Source organism: Cololabis saira, chromosome 21 (assembly GCF_033807715.1).
Source record: "Cololabis saira isolate AMF1-May2022 chromosome 21, fColSai1.1, whole genome shotgun sequence".
NCBI classification, from domain to species: domain Eukaryota; kingdom Metazoa; phylum Chordata; class Actinopteri; order Beloniformes; family Belonidae; genus Cololabis; species Cololabis saira.
The window spans coordinates 17711430-17728528 of record NC_084607.1 but is presented as its reverse complement, the minus strand read 5'-3'; the positions used below and the strand labels follow the sequence as shown (position 1 = coordinate 17728528).

Genomic DNA, 17099 nt, shown 5'->3' with positions numbered 1-17099 from the left:
CAAAAGAGAAGGACTCATAAAACAGAATTTCACTAATATGAATGGAAAACTATTTTATTTACAGTAAAATCCATCTAAACCTATACAAAAGATAAACATATGTTACTTTGCAGAAAAGGAAAAACAATCCCAGGTATTGGAAGTCTGACATTGACATCCAAACATTCATACAAACCATTGCGTAAAAGGAATTAACTATATGACATTTTATATTAAAAATACAAAATACTTTCTTTTTGCATATTGTACAATAATAAAACAAATTAGAAGCGTAATCTCACTGAACAATTGGCCTTTTATTTCCAGCGAGCCACATTTAGATTGGCATGGCTTCCGGTATGTAAACATTTAGAGAGGAAATGTCATTCCACGTAAGAATTATGCAATAAAATGGTGCCGTTGAAAGTGTTAATAAAGTTTCATTTAATTACATGTCAAGATATTTAATAACATATCAACATCCTTTTTAAGCAAATGGACAGGCACAAGCAATGCAGGCACATGGGTTGGTAAGATTTACCGGACCCCACAATCAGCTCTTTGTTAGTTAGCTGTGCCACACACAATGGACACGGCACAGAGCTGCACACTGATAACTGTCTTTCAGTTTGTGAAACCACTCAGTGCAGGGGACTCCAATCATCCGACCAACAAGAAGAGACCATTTGGTGAGCTAACAAGACACTGTAAAAAACTATGGAGAACCAAAACTGACATACCGGTAATTCAAAATAAAAGCAGAAATATATATATTAAGTTTTTCCTTTTTCCTTATATGTGCATTTTCATGAAGAAATGTATATATTTTGTTTTTCCTTTTCCTTATACATGCATTCCTTGTTTTTAAATTCCTTTGTCTCTTCTTTTTACCTTACCGTATGCATTTCTGCCTCATTATAGTGTGGAGGGCTGCCCTTCTTGGTCCAGCTCCTCTACTATTGGTCAATAAACGGGAAGGATCCTGCTTCAATATATACATTTCCTGACGAAAATGCACGTATAAGAAAAAGGAAAAACTAAATATATACATTTCTTTGCGAAAATGCACGTAAAAGGAAAAAGAAAGACAAAATATATATATTTCTGCTTTAATTTTTAATTATGTCAGTTTTGGTCATCCATAAAAAACATCATGTTAACCATTTATCTCACCTTTGTTCTTTCTTGTTTGACAAATTGATCGTGACAGCATCTCTGCTGTTTTGCTGCAGCTGAGTTACAAGGAGGTCTAAAACATTAAGTCCTCTCTTCCCACATGTGACATCCACTCCACAAGACTCCACGGCCCTGTTTGGCTGGATGAGGAAACAGCAGGATGACCGTCCATAAGCTTTATCTGATGAAGAGACAAGAAGACAACACATGTTTGCTATCCAAGTAGTTTGTTTTCCTTTTGAATCTCAGAGGCTAACACTAATTAACAAGAAACCGGTGAAATCAGGAATTTTGTTGATTATTCTGGCACTTGGTCTTTAGTGAATCCCTGCCTACTTTCCAGAACTGCATCCGAGTGTGTTTGTATTCAAATAATAAAGATAGCTTTACTAATCCATCACTCCTCAAGGAGGGCATTGTTTTGTTGACAAAAGAAAAAAGAACCCTCCAAAGTAAAATCTAAAATCAGGAACAAAAAACATATAAGTGTATATTTACTGTATATATGTATATATATATATATACACACACATAATACAACTAGTGGCAGCAAAAACTCAAAAAAGTAGGTAGGAGGTGATGTTAGCCACTGTTTAACGTCCCAACAGACCATGTACGTCTGGGAACTGGAAAAGGAAACGTGAGAAGGAATGCTGTCCCATTCTTTTCTAATAAAAGATTAAAGAGGCTTAACAGTCTTAAATCCTCTTTGTCATATTGTTTGTACCACAATACCCCAGATGTTTTCAGTAGGTGACAAGTCTGGACTGCAGACAGGCCAGTTAAGCTCCTGGACTCTCTACAATTTGCTTGCTGGGTGAGGGCATATGTTCCACTAAAACTTGTATTTACCTTTCAGCATTGATGTTTCCTTTCCCGAATGACAAGCTGCCTATGTTGAGCACTAATGTACCTCCCTACCTTCAGGGTTGCAGGTCTTTGATAACAAGTCAAACGGTCCTTTTCCTTTTTAATTTGACGGATGCAATATTAAGATTGTGTTCTTCGGTGGGTTCCAGAAGTGTTCCTGAGCCAATGCAATGATTTCCATTCCACAATCTGGTCTATTTTTAATGCTCTGCTACCTGACATGCCAAACATCACAGGTTTTCAGTATTGATTTTCAGCCTTGTCCCTAGTACATTCTCCATATATATCAAGATTCTCTGATCCTTTTGATGACATAATGCGTGCATTTTCCCCATACACTTTCAACATTAGACATATTTTCTATTGTAAATAAAGAGTAGGTTATGAGATTTGCAAACCATTACACTCTGATGTTACATAATTTGCTCAAATACTTACAACAGGGAACGTTAAAATATCTCCACACTCACAATTCTGAGTCCTCGATGGAGTCAGGGTCCTCTATGGTCTCCAGTCGCCTTTTACAGGCGTCCAAGATCTTTTTCCTTGGCCCTAGGGGAATATGGATACTCTTGAGGTCATGGTCAGAGCACAGTTGCAGTGCTGCTAAGTCAATCTTCTCCCTCTTAAAGATGGAGTAAAACTCGCTCATGCTTTGTGTGGCGAGGAAGACCTCAAGAGGGCTCGTGTCAGGCTCATCATCATCATCCAGCCCCAATTCAATTTCGTCCCAAGGCAGCTCTTCCATGTTTCTCTCCTGCAGGCTGTGTGCACTGCCAATGCTGTCTTCATCCAGACCTGCCTGTTGCTGCAGCCGACTGCGTAAACGCACGTTATTTCCCGAGCGGGCCACGCTAGCTGTATCTTGTCCACCGATGTTAAACATTCCCCCACTCACATAGTTCCTCCTGAAGACCATGGTGCCAAGACCGGGGCGGTTGAACAGTGAATCATGTCCAGAATCCGTGCTGATCTCAGAATAGTCCACATCTAATCCATGGAGGTCCGGTTCACTCATGGCACGTGAAATGGCATCAACGTTGTTTCTAGGAAACATGTCGCGGACATTGCGGCGGCCACGGTCCTTTGAGTTGATGTAGGTACCTTGTTTGACAAACATGACGTCATTACCAAGCTGAAGTCCAGAAAGGGAGCGCACACTCTTCCTTCCATCTTCATAGATTTTAAAACTGCTTTCTCCTTGTTTCCGCTTCTCAAGCTTCTTCTGGATCTTCGTCTTTCCCCGGGTTGTGGCATGAAGAGTTGCCTACAGTAACGTAAATAATGCAGCATAAAGAGAGCACAATCACAAATCAAAGGCTTACTTTGGGAAGATTAAGCTTCAAGACTGTGTGGGTTTGTTTTAGGGGTGTAACAATATATCGTGCCACGAAATTTCGCGATACAAAAACATCACAATGCGTGTCGTGGAGGTTACAAAGTGTATCGCGATATTGTGTTATTAAAGGGAAAGTTCAGTTTTTTACAACCTGGACCTTATTTCTGGCATTTTTTATGGTCGTATACTCACCCAGAAAGGTTTTGTGTCATTTGGAGTCCTTCGGAAGATATAAGGAGTTAAGATATAAGGAGCTGCATGACGTCAGAGATGACGTCATGCAGGTCAGAGGTCTTGTTTACAAACTGATTTCCTTGTTACACACACAGCCCCGGATGTAGACAACAGGTCCTGGAAGACGCGCAGAAGCAGATCTAGTGATTCATAAAAGAAATGAACGAGTTTCGCTGCAATAATGTGTTATTTAGACGCTGCATCGTCTGTGTCCCGCTGTGCCCCATTCACTACCATTACATGGAGAAGCGGCTCGCACAAAACTCCTAATATCTTCCGAAGGACTCCAAATGACACCAAACGTTTCTGGGTGAGTATACGACCATAAAAAATGCCAGAAATAAGGTCCAGGTTGTAAAAAACGGAACTTTCCCTTTAATATTAATCTATTGTGTTGACTAGTAACGCACATCCGACCACGCGTGCCGACCGCGCCTCGACCCGTGGACCAAAATCTTACTACGCTCAGAAGAAAGTAATACCGGTCCCGATCACGGACCGGTGTGGAAAATGGTTGGCCTGGCTTTCTCTTTAAAACTTAAACAGTTATAAAGCATTAAAAACTGTAACAATAGGGCAAATGCACAGCATTGTTTTGTATTTTGTGTCTTTCAAATAAAAGACCATTTTTTCCAGTCATGTTCCTCATGCAAGGTTGTTAAAAAAATATTGCTATAGTATCGTATCGTATCGTTATTGTGACCTCAATATCGTGTATCGTACCATATCGTGAGATTAGTGTATCGTTACACCCCTAGTTTGTTTAGTTCACAATGAATTGAATCAACCATTCCATGAAACCTTCATCTAAAATCAAATAAAGTCCTTACCTGAGAATATGGCACACTGACGTTGGCTGTGCTGAAGTTGTGTAGCTTGTTGCTAAGAGAGCTGCTTGAATAACTTGAAAAGCTCATGACATCTGACGCAGACGCCTCAGAGGCTTCTTTATGAAACTTGCGCTCCATGCGTTGGTGGTGCTTCTTCTGCATCTTCACACACTCCTTGATTCGGCGCTCAGCATCGCGAAACGCCCGGTCCTTCAGCTTGCTGACCAGTTTGGGATTGAGACCTGTCTGCTTGACAGCGATGGAATCCAGGTACCGGACGCAATCCATGTGATTCTTTGTGGCAGCCATGTCCAGCGGGGTGTGGTAGTCATTGTCCAGGCACCAGATGTTAGCTCCAAAAGACACCAGGAAGAAAAGGCAGTTGAGATGACCATTAGCAGCTCCCAAGTGGAGTGGTGTGTTTCCCCATATGTCACACTTGTCTGGGTTTCCTCTGCAGGCCATAAGAACAAGGACAGGAAACAACGTTTAACTCAAGAAGCATTGATTGAATAAATATTTCCATAAGTGCTGAGGGGAGTTTAAAGATTAACATTGTCTTCTTCCTGTCATCTGTTTTCTTTAGATGACTCAATCATGAGTTAGCATGTGATTATCTGTTTATGTTTTCACCACTGACTTGCCATCCGTCACTTGCTAATGAGACTTTAAGTTCAGTCAAAAGACCACATTACCCTTTCAGAGAACAACTGGTCATCTCCTGTGAAATAATTGATATTTTAAACACTGAGGATGGTTTGATATCAGATATACCCTTCAATCCAACATCGAAACCCTCTTCCTCCTATCAGGGCCATGAGTCAGCTGGATCCTATCCCAGATCTCTTTACCCCTGCCTTTTACCCCTGCACACTCCACACACAAAGGCCCGAGCTGGAATTTGAACCAGGAACATTCTAGCTGCAATATTGTTAACAAAAAAGCCACCTGGAATATACCAAACATTCAAAATAATGCATTGGCTTTTATTATGTCCAATTACTCTTTTTCCCCACCAAAGAATTAGTGGCTTTAGGGCCTTAACACTAATCTGAGATGAAATGGGGGCATAGAGGGGACAGGCAGGAAGAGCCACAGGCTGTGACTCAAATGTGGGCCAGTGGCATGAGGGTACAGCCTCTGTGTGTGGGGTGACTGCTGTTTGGCACTCGTGTATTAGCCAACACTATGCCAAGCATCCTCCCCTCTTCAGCCGGCCTAACCTGAGGGTTACCTCTATGAGTGTCGCACTGTTGCTTCAGGTCTGTAATTTGACCTCGGGCTTGCCAGATACAACGCTCCAGTGCTTGTATCCTGTTTCAGAGGAGGCCTCATAAGTTGCACCTGGCTCAGAAAGCACTACTGTGCATGTCTGGTGATGTCACACTGAATTCCTCAAGTCAGAACATGATTAGTACCTTGTTGTAGGGCTGCACGATTCTGGACAAAATGAGAATCACGATTTTTTTGCTTAGAATTGAGATCAAGATTCTCTCACGATTTTTTTCCAATATAAAATGTATTGCACTTATTACTTTAACTTTGCAACAGCTGAACAAAAATATAATAACAATAAACATCTCTTGTCTTCTTTACACAAACCTTTGAATAATTTAAACAATAATAACAATTTTGAACAATATTTGTTCCTCCCTGAGTTGAACACCCTTTCAGAAAGGGGACTTGTAACAGATCCTGTAGTTCTGAGGCAACAAATTATTCCTCTGGCTGGGATGAACCCCCCATTGCCTTTTGCTGCTATTAAGAAGCTGCCGATACAAAAGGTAAACGTTACAAAAAATATGATGGTGCCTGATAAAAGACTGGCATCAACTTTGTAACAGCTGACATTGGAAATAAAAACAATAAACATCAAAAAAAAAAAAATATATATATATATATATATATATATATATATATATTTAAATCGTCGTCATTTGGAAATGAGATTGCGTTCAAGCATGAATCGAGATCGCGATTTTTTAACGATTAATCGTGCAGCCCTACCTTGTTGGATGACGTACAGAACAGTTGTTTATGATGCTCTTGTTATTTTTTTTCTGCTATGACCTTAATATTCAAATTTGTCAACAACAATTTATTTGCGTGTTACTAATATTTTTCCTCAAACTATTACTTCATCAAGTTTTTTATCAGTAATAAAGGATTCTGTTCAAAACATGGTTCATTCTTGATATAGAAATGTTTCTTTTTTTTATCAAATTAAACAAAGATTTCGTGACATTATTTCAACTTCAAAGCATTTTTTTAAGCATTAAGTCCAAAAGTTGCTGAACTGTCTCATCATGTCTTGTTTGTGTCCTTCCCTGTAGCCTCATACACACTCATGAATATTTTATACACTGAACGTAAAACTACCATAGACGTGAAGATGTATTATTGATGGATGGCACGGCCAGGTTTTCTCAGGGAATGTGTGTCGGGCTAGCCAGATCCTGCTTGTGCAGCGATTGGCGAAGCCCCACTCTGATTTCAACATATTGCTCTTTATGTTGAGACAGGACAAGATCTTGAACGGTCGGGACTGTTTGTGTAAAGCAAACGGCCCTGAGAGCAACGATAAAACATCCAACCAAAGAACATGCTGTTAGGACAGAGTTTAAACAGATGAAGGAACATAAATGGCTATAAATTGATGGGAAAGGTTTAAATACAAATTAGGTGTACCAAGATGACATATTTATCACTGTCTGACCTCAGGTTATGCAACATGGTAGTCGTACAAAGTGATGATCTAAGATAGCTTTATGTGGGACAATTTATGTCTGCAGTATAATGCTGAGTGTAGGAGTGCTCACCAATCCGCCCCCTGCTCAATATCATGTTATGGGCTGTTTCCATCGTCCCCTCCTGTGACAGTTTGATGTCTCTGCAGGTAGCAGCCATGCAATATACTTGCCATATTATAGCATGTATGACATGTTTCCCATGACACGGTTCATCAGGGTTAAACTTCTGTTCGTTATATCACATCTCACGAGTTTGACTTACACTAACTGTTAATGTTTAATTTTAGCACCACATGCCAATCAACAAATAGGCTGTATGTCTGGTGTTATCAAAAGAGAAATGCTGCATCGCTTTACAGATGAATAACACCACAGCTTGGTTTACATTTATTTTGTGGTAATTACCCATTTTTATCTAAGGTCTAGGTTTAAGAGGACGATTATAGAGTTATATCAACCCTAGATCTATTATTTGATTGCAAGGAGTGTCAGCTTTTATTATGGACCAAAAACACAATGAATCAAGAGGGATTTGAGTGAGAATGGGATGTGTGTTTGCAATTTAAGGGGATGGGGTCTCAACAGAAAACCTGAGGTAATTTCAACTTTCTTTGTGCACAAAGAGTGTATAAACGGGACATTTTGTACAGGAATCTCCATCCGTTCATTGTTACATTATCATATTATCTATACAATGTAACTTTCAAAGCTGCATTAAGCATTGCCAGAGGATGCAAAACAAGGAGTTCACGACCTCTGCTTTCATAGGACTGAATCAGTACTTACATAGAAAATAGGCGAGTCTTTGAAGCGGAAGCCACGTCCTCGCCTCCTTTTGCATATACTAACAGTAGTTGGTCAGCAGGGCCCTTATTCACATTATTACTTCAGTGGAGAGACATTTTTTGAGTCTTGTCAGAGGCTTACATTATCGGCCTATATGCTAACATTAATTTCCATTTTTCTGCAAACACATGACCCATTCTAACTCAAAAAGGCTTCAGTTTATGTCATTGTGGTTCATAACAAGCTAAGTATGCTCCTTACTATCTAACAGTACACCTAGGGTTGCTTTAACTCTTAAATGTTTTAGCTGATCCAGGTCCTGGTCATCCTGACTGCATATTGAATTCAGCTGGACGTCCTTTTAGTTTTTGAAGACCACCAGCATATTACAACTGAAGGACATTTTGAATTAGAGGAGGAACATGTTCAAGAACCAAAACATTACCAGTTAACTTTGATTTTAACACTTAGGCCTGAAAAAAGGATTTCAGTGGAGTGTGTACCCTTTCTTTATTTGCTGCTGTTTGTTTCTGTAAAACTGGGACTCTTTGGCCCTATCTGTTGCTTAATATTTTACTTCCAAAAAACACTGATGAATGATTCTGTCCTGTTTTCAAAGGATTCAGTGAAGCAGACTCAGATGAGCACATTTTTCCAGCTGGCATGTAAACCAGGTCAAGCAGATACAATGAGGAATGGGCCATTGGATGTGAAAACCAATTGTATTTGCACATTTTGCTAAAGTGTATCCGGGCTTCATCATGCTCCAACCTCTTGAGATTAGGATGAGTTGTTTTTCTAGTTATGAAACTGGGAGATCACAAATGCTGCCAGTTTCAGATCGTTGATTCAGTTAGTTTCTGTCAAAATAAGCTATTGAAACACTGAATAACCATATTTTAGACAAGAGTTATTAAGGATGTCTGGAGAAACAATACATACTCTTTACAGACACAAAAAAGAGATTAAAGAACTTTCTAAAGCGTTAAGTCGACTGATTTTTTTAACTTTGGCAGTATTATCTTATAGCCCTGCCTCATTTTGAAGATGACTAACTGTCAACATACAAGTGTATAATAAAGAGCCTTTGCTTTATGGTGATATTGAAGATTACATTGTTATTGTGTTGTTGGAGAACCACAACTACACTATTTTAAACGAGCAGAGTATCATTCAATATGTCTAATAAATTTAAACTATCATCATATAAACCTTTGTCCCATATCGCCCTCTTAGTGTGTTAATAATGTAGAGGGATTTTGAAATATCCCACTGCAAAACTGCCTTTAAGAGAGTCAAGCATTGAAATCTTATTTTATATGGTAAATTCTAGTTTTATTCAGATTTGATGGGCAGTGGGTTACTTTTGCTCATTTCTTTATTTAACAGTAAAATGACCAGAGTTTAGAAATCTCTTTTACACATCACAACAGTCTTATTACATTTAAATAAAATAAATCATACATTTGTAGTCGTCACAAATGATCACTATTTTTTTTTTCTTATAAAAGGGCGTGTGTGTTGGACTTTTTATTTTATTTATTTATTTACTTTACCGTTCTGCGCACATGCATATCTTAAACATACCCACCCTCTGGCCACGATGAGCCGCAGAGCCTCCAGGTTGCCGTGATAAGCCGCCCATAACGTCGGCGTCATGCCATCCTCGTCCGGCGCGTTCAGGTCCTTCCTGGTCGCCTCCTTCAGCAGGTCCAGGTAGCCGTCCCGGGCCGCCTTGTGGTACCTGTCATTCATGGCTCAGTCCTCTTTGCAGCGACTCCATTCCGTCTCGTGAGCTCCACCACCATGGTCGTCGTTACGCGGGCGTGACGGCGCCCGCAGAAAAGTGTCACTTTGTCCCGCAGGGCCACCCGGAGCGCGTCACCGGTATCCAGGGACGCGCATGATCCTGTGGGAAAACACTGCTCCTGCTGGCCGCGGCTGTTCAGCACAGAGAGGACCCCGAAGCCCCTCGCAGTTTCCCTGCTGGTCCTACCCCTGAATGTAGGGTTGCCACCTTTATGAAATAGAAATAAGGGACGCCCCATTTCAGCAGCGCAGGCACCAAAAAAAGGGGACATCCCCAAAACTTCTAAAATGCATAGAAATGTATTTATTTTATATCAAAAAACAAAATGCTTTGATTTAAAGTTTAAAGTGCTTTAATAGCATTGAACTTGCATGACTGTACAGACAGTCAACCATATAGCAACTGCCAAGATGTGTAATATACATACAGGTGAAGGTCGGAAAATTAGAATATGGTGTAAAAGTTAATTTATATTTAACTTAAAAGATGTATTACATAGTCTCATTACATGCAAAGCAAGACATTTAAGCCTTTATTATTTATAATTTTGATGATTGAATTGGTTATGGATTTCATAAAACATTCACATTTTTTTAGATTTTTTATTTGGGGTTTTCATAAACTGTGAGCCATAATCACCAAAATTACAACAAATAAAGGCTTGAAATATCTCACTTTTCATGTAGTGGGAAATAATATATTTGTTTCCCCTTTAGTTGAATTTACTGAAACAAATGAAGTTTTGCAATATATTCAAATTTTACAACCTTCATCTGTGTATTATGACATCAATAAATAACAGAGAGTGAACTGACATATGTTGCTGTCTTTAATGTATCTTGTCCTTTATTTTTTTCATTATTGGTAGTTCGTTGTTCATGTGTGTGACAGACGTGCATGGGACAATTGTGAAATACAGAATAAACTGGGTTCCGTATTGGTTCGCAACTTTTAATTCCCAATTACGTAACAATTCCGTATTTCAAGGGACGGGTGGCAAGCCTGCTGAATGTGCATATGGTTTCGACCTGTTTATGGGGCCCACAAATTTATTTTCTAATATGGGTCATATAACCAATTTGCTCCTTTCATAGCTTGTGCCCATTTAGACCACATGGATCACTCCTGACCTTTGTTTAGAGCCAATATTACTAAAACCATAAAGAACCCATATTGTTTGCCCTTTTCATGCCTAAGCCTAAAGTATTCCACCTTTAACCCAGATGGTGAACATGCTGGATGATTAGATTTCATTTTTGCACATGTTTATGCCCATAATGTTGTTTTTAAGATTATATATTTCTTTACTATGGTGATACTATTTTAGTTTTAGAATAATAATGCAGTAAAAGACAAGATTTGAACCTATCACTACAAATTTGAGATGTAGTTCAAATGAGTTTGGTAAATGCTTTTAGATCAAAAAGCATATATTCAACGCTAAACTCGTGAAATAAAAGCAGACTTTTGAGTGTGAGCTTAAGTTCGTGTTCAAAGTCTAACCCTAAGCTCTTATTACTAACAAACACTGGAAGGAGGAAATCAGAATCACTCAATTGTCACAATTCCCATTGTTGTTACCAATAAATCCTTGTTCTCGTCTCAAAACTTCATTCCTGTGCAGAAATATGAGCTCTGGCAAAGAAAGATTCCAACTTTACATTGTTGCACTGAAAAAGGACCTCAGCTCTCAACCCCGCCCCGTTGAAAAAGGGATAAATTAGCATAAGTGCTAATCGGAACAAAGTAACACCATTGGAAAATTCTCACACAGAAACCCAACAGAAACCTCCATGACAAAAAGGACAGATAGTGCTCAGATAGGACAGATAGTAGCTTTCCATCTGCCACACCTCAAGCCATTTAGATATGGCAAGGCTTCAGAGAATTTGGATTCCCTTTTTAAGTGATCAGCTGGAGCAGAAAAAAACATAAATGCAAAGTTATTAGGGGAGAAAAAAAGTGTTTTGATGATAAAAATCATACGCACTTTATTGTATTTTGTTCAAACATGTCAAAACAACTTTATAGAACTGACATTAAAATCTATTTTGTAATATCAAAAAAACTTGCTGTTTATTGGAAATGGAACCGGTTTTTTGTTATGTGGAATATATTAGAAATGGTTATTCTTGGAAACTTTCTTTTGAACTTTACGGCAGTATTTTGAGCTAAACATACTCTGTTTGGTGACACTATGCTGTTCAAAAAACAGTCTGACGTTTATGGGTCTTTGCACGTAAACAACTGTGTTTTGGAGGTATATAAACGCCACAACAGCTCAGTCTGCTCCAGTCTGCTGCAGTCTGCTCCATCAGGTAGGCTTGATATCCTGAAACTTTGCATTTTTAAATGGTCTGATTTTTCTCAGTAGCTCGATTTAATAACTGAAAAGAGCTTATATTTGCATTATCTAACCTATCCTGAGGGCATTCCTTTTTTTTCTGTCTTAACATAGATGGATATTATTATTTAAATTTATTTAAAATATTTTTGTTTCATATGTTAATTTTGCATTTATAAGGTTTCATTTGGGGCGGGAGCTTCCTTTATAAGGGAGTCAGGAACTGGGTGTAGCTGCTAAACCTGTCATGTCTCATTGCTGGTTTCAGACGCAGAAAACGCTTCACTAGTGAAAAGATCTCAGAGAGAAGAGCCATGTGTTTCAAAGCTGAGTGTCAGTGTCTGACCAGCGGGGATTTGTGTGAGCCCTGCAAGATGACGACCAAAGACAAAGAGATGGAGGAGGCACACCTCTCCAACAGCATCGGTGCAGCAGGTCAAGCAGAAAGCACGAATGAACCTGAAGGGAATATCTCATCTTCTGAAGTTGTGAGGGACCGCGGACGAAACTGGGGCTGGATGCTGTCTGGGATTATCTGTGTCAACATTCTGATCCTGGGTTGTGCCTTGGTCAGCGGCACCGCTTCAAACGCTGTTAAAATCAGCACCCCTGACTTGCAGATTTTCCTTATAATCCTCCAACTCCTCAGCTGCATCTGGATGATCTATTACACCATCTTCACTGCCAAAACAGAAAATGCTGTTGTGCACAAAGATGATCATGCTGGACCTATATGGCTCAGAGGTAAAGTATATGTTTTCATGTACAGAGGAGTTATTGCAAATTTAAACGTGTTTTCATGTCTCATGTCTTCTGTTTTCCATATCTTCGCTCCTTCAGGAGGACTTATGTTGTTTGGACTCCTCAGTATTGCCATGGACATTTTCAAGGTGGCCAGTTACGTGGGATACCTTCACTGTGATTCAGCTGTTAAAGTGGCATTTCCTGTGATACAGCTTGTCTTCGTGCTGGTGCAGGTAAATGTTAAAAAATATATATATATATATATATATACAGTTGTATGAAAAAGTGTTTGCTCCCTTCTTGATTTCTTATTTTTATGTCTTGATGGCTGGACATTATCGTAACTGTGAATTTTACTTGCAGACATACTTCTTATGGATCCACGCAAAAGACTGTGTGCAGCTCCAAAAGAACTTATCACTGTAAGTATTTTGGTATTATGATTTTTATTTCATTTTGTTAGTATTATTATTGCCATTTGTCTTTCTATTTATTAAGTGTCTCTGTAAACATGGGATATAAATAAATTAGGAAATTGGTTGGAAAAGCTTAAAAAAAATTGCTGCAGGCACACATCACTTATGTTGTGCCATTGTCTTGTGGGCTTTTGTCTTTTTTTAAAGTCCCTGGAAAAATGTAATTTTATAATTTTTGTTAATGTAAGATCTAAATATTCTGCAGTTAACACTTTCTTTTAATTGTGGATTAGTCTTGGATTGGTAAAAATGTATTTTATTTTCATTATTATATTATCATTAAGCTGAAATACCAAAGGCAAAAATTAATATCCTAGTTCACTCCAACTTAAAATTTTGCATTCATATTGAATCATATTGAGAATTGTATATATTCCCTGGGACTGTTGTTAATTTTGTAACTTTTTGTTGTTGTGTTAGGTGCGGGCTGATGCTTATCCTGTCCACAAATCTAGTTATATGGATGACAGCAGTCACGGAGGAGTCCCTTCATCAAACAACTGCTCCTGACTATGACAGCAATGTCACTAAAATCTCTGGAAGAAGTTTCTATATCAGTAAAGGTAAATGAAGCAGAAGAAGCAATACATTTAGATATAGGAGCCAGGTAATAATAACAGCATGACGTATTTCTCTTTTTTGTTGCAGCGGGTTATGGAGACGATCACTGTAAGTGCAGCCACTCGTCATGTGGTGTCTTCAAGGAGGCCTACTACTATCTATACCCTTTCAATATAGAGTACAGCCTTTTTGCCTCTGCCATGGCCTACGTCATGTGGAAGAACGTAGGTCGAGCTGCAGCTGAGCACACCTCCCACCACCACATCAAATTTAGCCTCAAGGAAGTGTTCATTGGTCCTGTTCTGGGAGTGTTCCTTGTGATCGCAGGCCTGGCAACATTCATCGTGTATGAGATTAAAATGAAAACATACGACAATGAGGAAGACAAAGACTCAGCAGTTATGATGCACTTTGTCATGAATATCGTCATAGTGACAATGATGTCTGTTTGCACTGTGATCGGCAGTGCCATCTTCAAAGTGGATCACAGGGAACATGTCTCAGAGAAAAACCCCACCCGCAGCCTGGATGTGGGGTTGCTGGTGGGCGCCTCACTGGGGCAGTTCATCATCAGCTACTTCTCCGTCGTAGCCATGGTTGCAACTCGAGCCAAGGGCTACCTAAACAGGCTCAACTTGACATGGGGAATACTTATGGTGATCCAGCTCGGCCTGCAGAACTATTTCATAATCGAAGGTCTGCATCGAGAGCCCTTCCACGAGGTGGAGCCAGATTCAGTGGTTGCCAATCCGTATGTGGTGGAGTCAGGCCAAGATGTGAACGACCTTGAACGAGTAGATGTGGACAATAAAGCCAGTCCTGAAACCGAAGCACACAGCCACGCCGGCACGGCGGAACACAAACACAAGCTGTTGTGGAAGCGGAGGGTGTTGAGAGAAGTCTGCGCGTTTCTGCTGCTGTGCAACATCATTGTGAGTATCTTTTCCCCCGTTCCCTCACATTCACTAATACGTGATCCCAACATTGAGCTTTTTTTTTTTTTGTCCTTCACAGCTGTGGGTCATGCCTGCATTTGGAGCTCGCCCCCAATTTGACCATGACACCGAAACTGAATTCTACAAGTTCAACATGTGGGCGGCCATCGTGAATGTGGGACTTCCCTTTGGCATCTTTTATCGAATGCACTCAGTTGCCAGTCTGTTTGAAGTGTTTCTGAACTCATAAAATCACGTTTTACCAAATACACCCAGTCAGCAATTTGAAATGTTTCTGTACATGCAACTGTTTTGACCTTATAAAACTGTTCTGTAAATAGACCGTTGTTTGTTTTTATTAAGCTTTTCTTTATACATTTGTGAAGTAGAGGGTAACCTGGACAATGTAAATATATACAAAATGTAATTTTATTAAGAAGTCACAGAAATATTTCATTGAAGATAATCTTGTACAGTGAGATTTATGCTTTGGTATTTGTATAAAGAAAATAAAGAAAACCACAAAGAAGAGTTCATCCATCCATTTATTTTCTGAACCTGTTTCGTTCTGCAAAACTGTAAGAATACGTTTTCAAATGAACACAGAAATAAATAAACAATATTTAAAGCATGAACAGTAAACCTATTAAACAATTTACAAACTCAATTCAATTTAATTCAGTTCAATTACATTGTATTTATGTAGCGTCTATTACCATACAAGTTGTCCCCGAGCAATTATTACATGAACAATGGCAGGTAAAAACTCCCCTAGTGGCAGACAAACCTTCAGCCAATTAGACAGCAAACACTGAGGTTGTCAGAGGGTAGGACTGCAGGTCAGGATGTCAGTAGATACGTGATCCTTCCACGCGCTACGTCCGGCCAGGGAAGCCCCGTCCTGTTGGGGGAAAAGAAGGGCCTGCTCACTCCTCAAGCAAGAAGGAGGCTTGAGCTCAGTGCAGGGCCCAAAAAGATATACAACAGAGACATATATATAGAAAGATGGAGGTAAACGCTGTGATGGTCAGAGGGTAGGACTGCAGGTCAGCATGCAAACATACAGAAGAGAAAGTGGGGCAGAGCAGCACAACAAACTACAATAACAGTGGAGCGCAATTATGCTTATAAGATCCTTCTAATCAATAACTGTCGATTGAGTTTAAAAAAGGAAAGAAAAGAAGAAAAGAGCAAAAGGGGTGAAGAGCACCGCTCATTGGATCATGTTGATATCCCCCTGCAGCGTAGGTCTATAGCAGCATATCTACAATAGGTTTGCCACCCGTCCCTTGAAATACGGAATTGTTCCGTAATTGGGAATTAAAAGTTGCGTTCCGAACCAATACAGACACATATTATGCTCTCATTTATTTATGTCATAAATTCACAGGTGAAAGTCGGAAAATGTGAATATATTGCAAAACTTCATTCGTAGTAAATTCAACTTAAGGTGAAACAAATATATTATTTCCCACTACATGCAAAGTGATATATTTCAAGCCTTTATTTGTTATAATTTTGATGATTATGGCTCACAGTTTGTGAAAACCCCAAATAAAAAATCTCAAAAAATTAGAATATTTTATGAAATCAATAAACAATTCAATCATCAAAATTATAACAAATAAAGGCTTAACATATCTTGCTTTGCCTGTAATGAGACTATGTAATATACACGTATTAGTTTCACCTTTTAAGTTGAATTTATTGAAATAAATTAACTTTTACACCATATTCTTCACCTGTAGCTATATTCTACATCTGGGCTGATGTGGACATACAGAGCATAGGAAGCTATTTCAGTTGCTAGTATGTTTGGCTGTCTGTACAGTCATGCAAGTTCAATGCTATTAAAGCACTTTAAATCAAAGCGTTTTATTTTTTCATATAAAATAAATAAATTTCTATGCATTTTAGAAGTTCTGCGCTGCTGAAATCGGGGTGTCCCTTATTTTTATTTCTGAAAGGTGGCAACCCTAATCTACAATGAAGCTATGTTTAAGACGAGCTGCTCTACTAGCTGCAGCTATGACTACTGGCCCTAACACACTCGTTTAGACTAACTACAGGCTGTACTAAGCAGAAATGTTTTAAGTTTGGATTTAAAGGTGAGGGTGGTGTCAGCCTCCTTAACCCAAATTGGAAGTTGGTTTATGGTGCCTGATAGCAGAAGGCCAGTCTTTGAAATCTACATTTGGATACTAAAAACTACGAGTAAACCTGCACGGAGAATGGAGAGCTCTATTAGGAAGGTAAGGCCCTGTC

General features: G+C 39.2%; 2 protein-coding genes across 3 annotated transcripts; one reads left to right on the top strand and one right to left on the bottom strand.

Moving 5' to 3' along the window:
* Window positions 1–920: 920 nt before the first annotated feature.
* Window positions 921–9895, bottom strand: ush1ga (Usher syndrome 1Ga (autosomal recessive)). 2 transcript variants are annotated; one of them, XM_061711519.1, is made up of 4 exons: window positions 9556–9895; window positions 4429–4882; window positions 2496–3292; window positions 921–1336 (listed from the first exon to the last, which is right to left on the bottom strand). In XM_061711519.1, the coding sequence occupies exons 1-4, from the start codon at window positions 9717–9719 to the stop codon at window positions 1333–1335; spliced, it is 1419 nt and encodes a 472-aa protein (XP_061567503.1). In that variant the 5' UTR covers window positions 9720–9895; the 3' UTR covers window positions 921–1332. The 2 variants fall into 2 exon arrangements, with proteins under 2 accessions (XP_061567503.1, XP_061567504.1); XM_061711520.1 differs by lacking the exon at window positions 921–1336 and having other exon boundaries at window positions 2492–3292.
* A 2493-nt stretch (window positions 9896–12388) lies between these two features.
* LOC133421677 (proton channel OTOP2-like) lies at window positions 12389–15352 on the top strand. Its single transcript, XM_061711395.1, has 6 exons — window positions 12389–12862; window positions 12959–13095; window positions 13226–13284; window positions 13759–13901; window positions 13987–14831; window positions 14914–15352. Exons 1-6 carry the CDS (start codon window positions 12433–12435, stop codon window positions 15082–15084), a joined length of 1785 nt encoding a protein of 594 aa, XP_061567379.1. The 5' UTR covers window positions 12389–12432; the 3' UTR covers window positions 15085–15352.
* Window positions 15353–17099: the final 1747 nt, after the last annotated feature.

Excerpts from the sequence above, each read along its gene's own strand:
- ush1ga (XM_061711519.1), bottom strand. The coding sequence starts at position 9,719 with ATGAATGACAGGTACCACAAGGCGGCCCGGGACGGCTACCTGGACCTG. Across the intron at positions 4,883-9,555 it reads CGGCTCATCGTGGCCAGAGG|AGGAAACCCAGACAAGTGTG; the intron begins GTGGGTATGTTT and ends TATGGCCTGCAG. Across the intron at positions 3,293-4,428 it reads TCAGTGTGCCATATTCTCAG|GCAACTCTTCATGCCACAAC; the intron begins GTAAGGACTTTA and ends ACGTTACTGTAG.
- LOC133421677 (XM_061711395.1), top strand. The coding sequence starts at position 12,433 with ATGTGTTTCAAAGCTGAGTGTCAGTGTCTGACCAGCGGGGATTTGTGT. Across the intron at positions 13,902-13,986 it reads AAGTTTCTATATCAGTAAAG|CGGGTTATGGAGACGATCAC; the intron begins GTAAATGAAGCA and ends TTTTTGTTGCAG. Across the intron at positions 14,832-14,913 it reads TGCTGCTGTGCAACATCATT|CTGTGGGTCATGCCTGCATT; the intron begins GTGAGTATCTTT and ends TGTCCTTCACAG.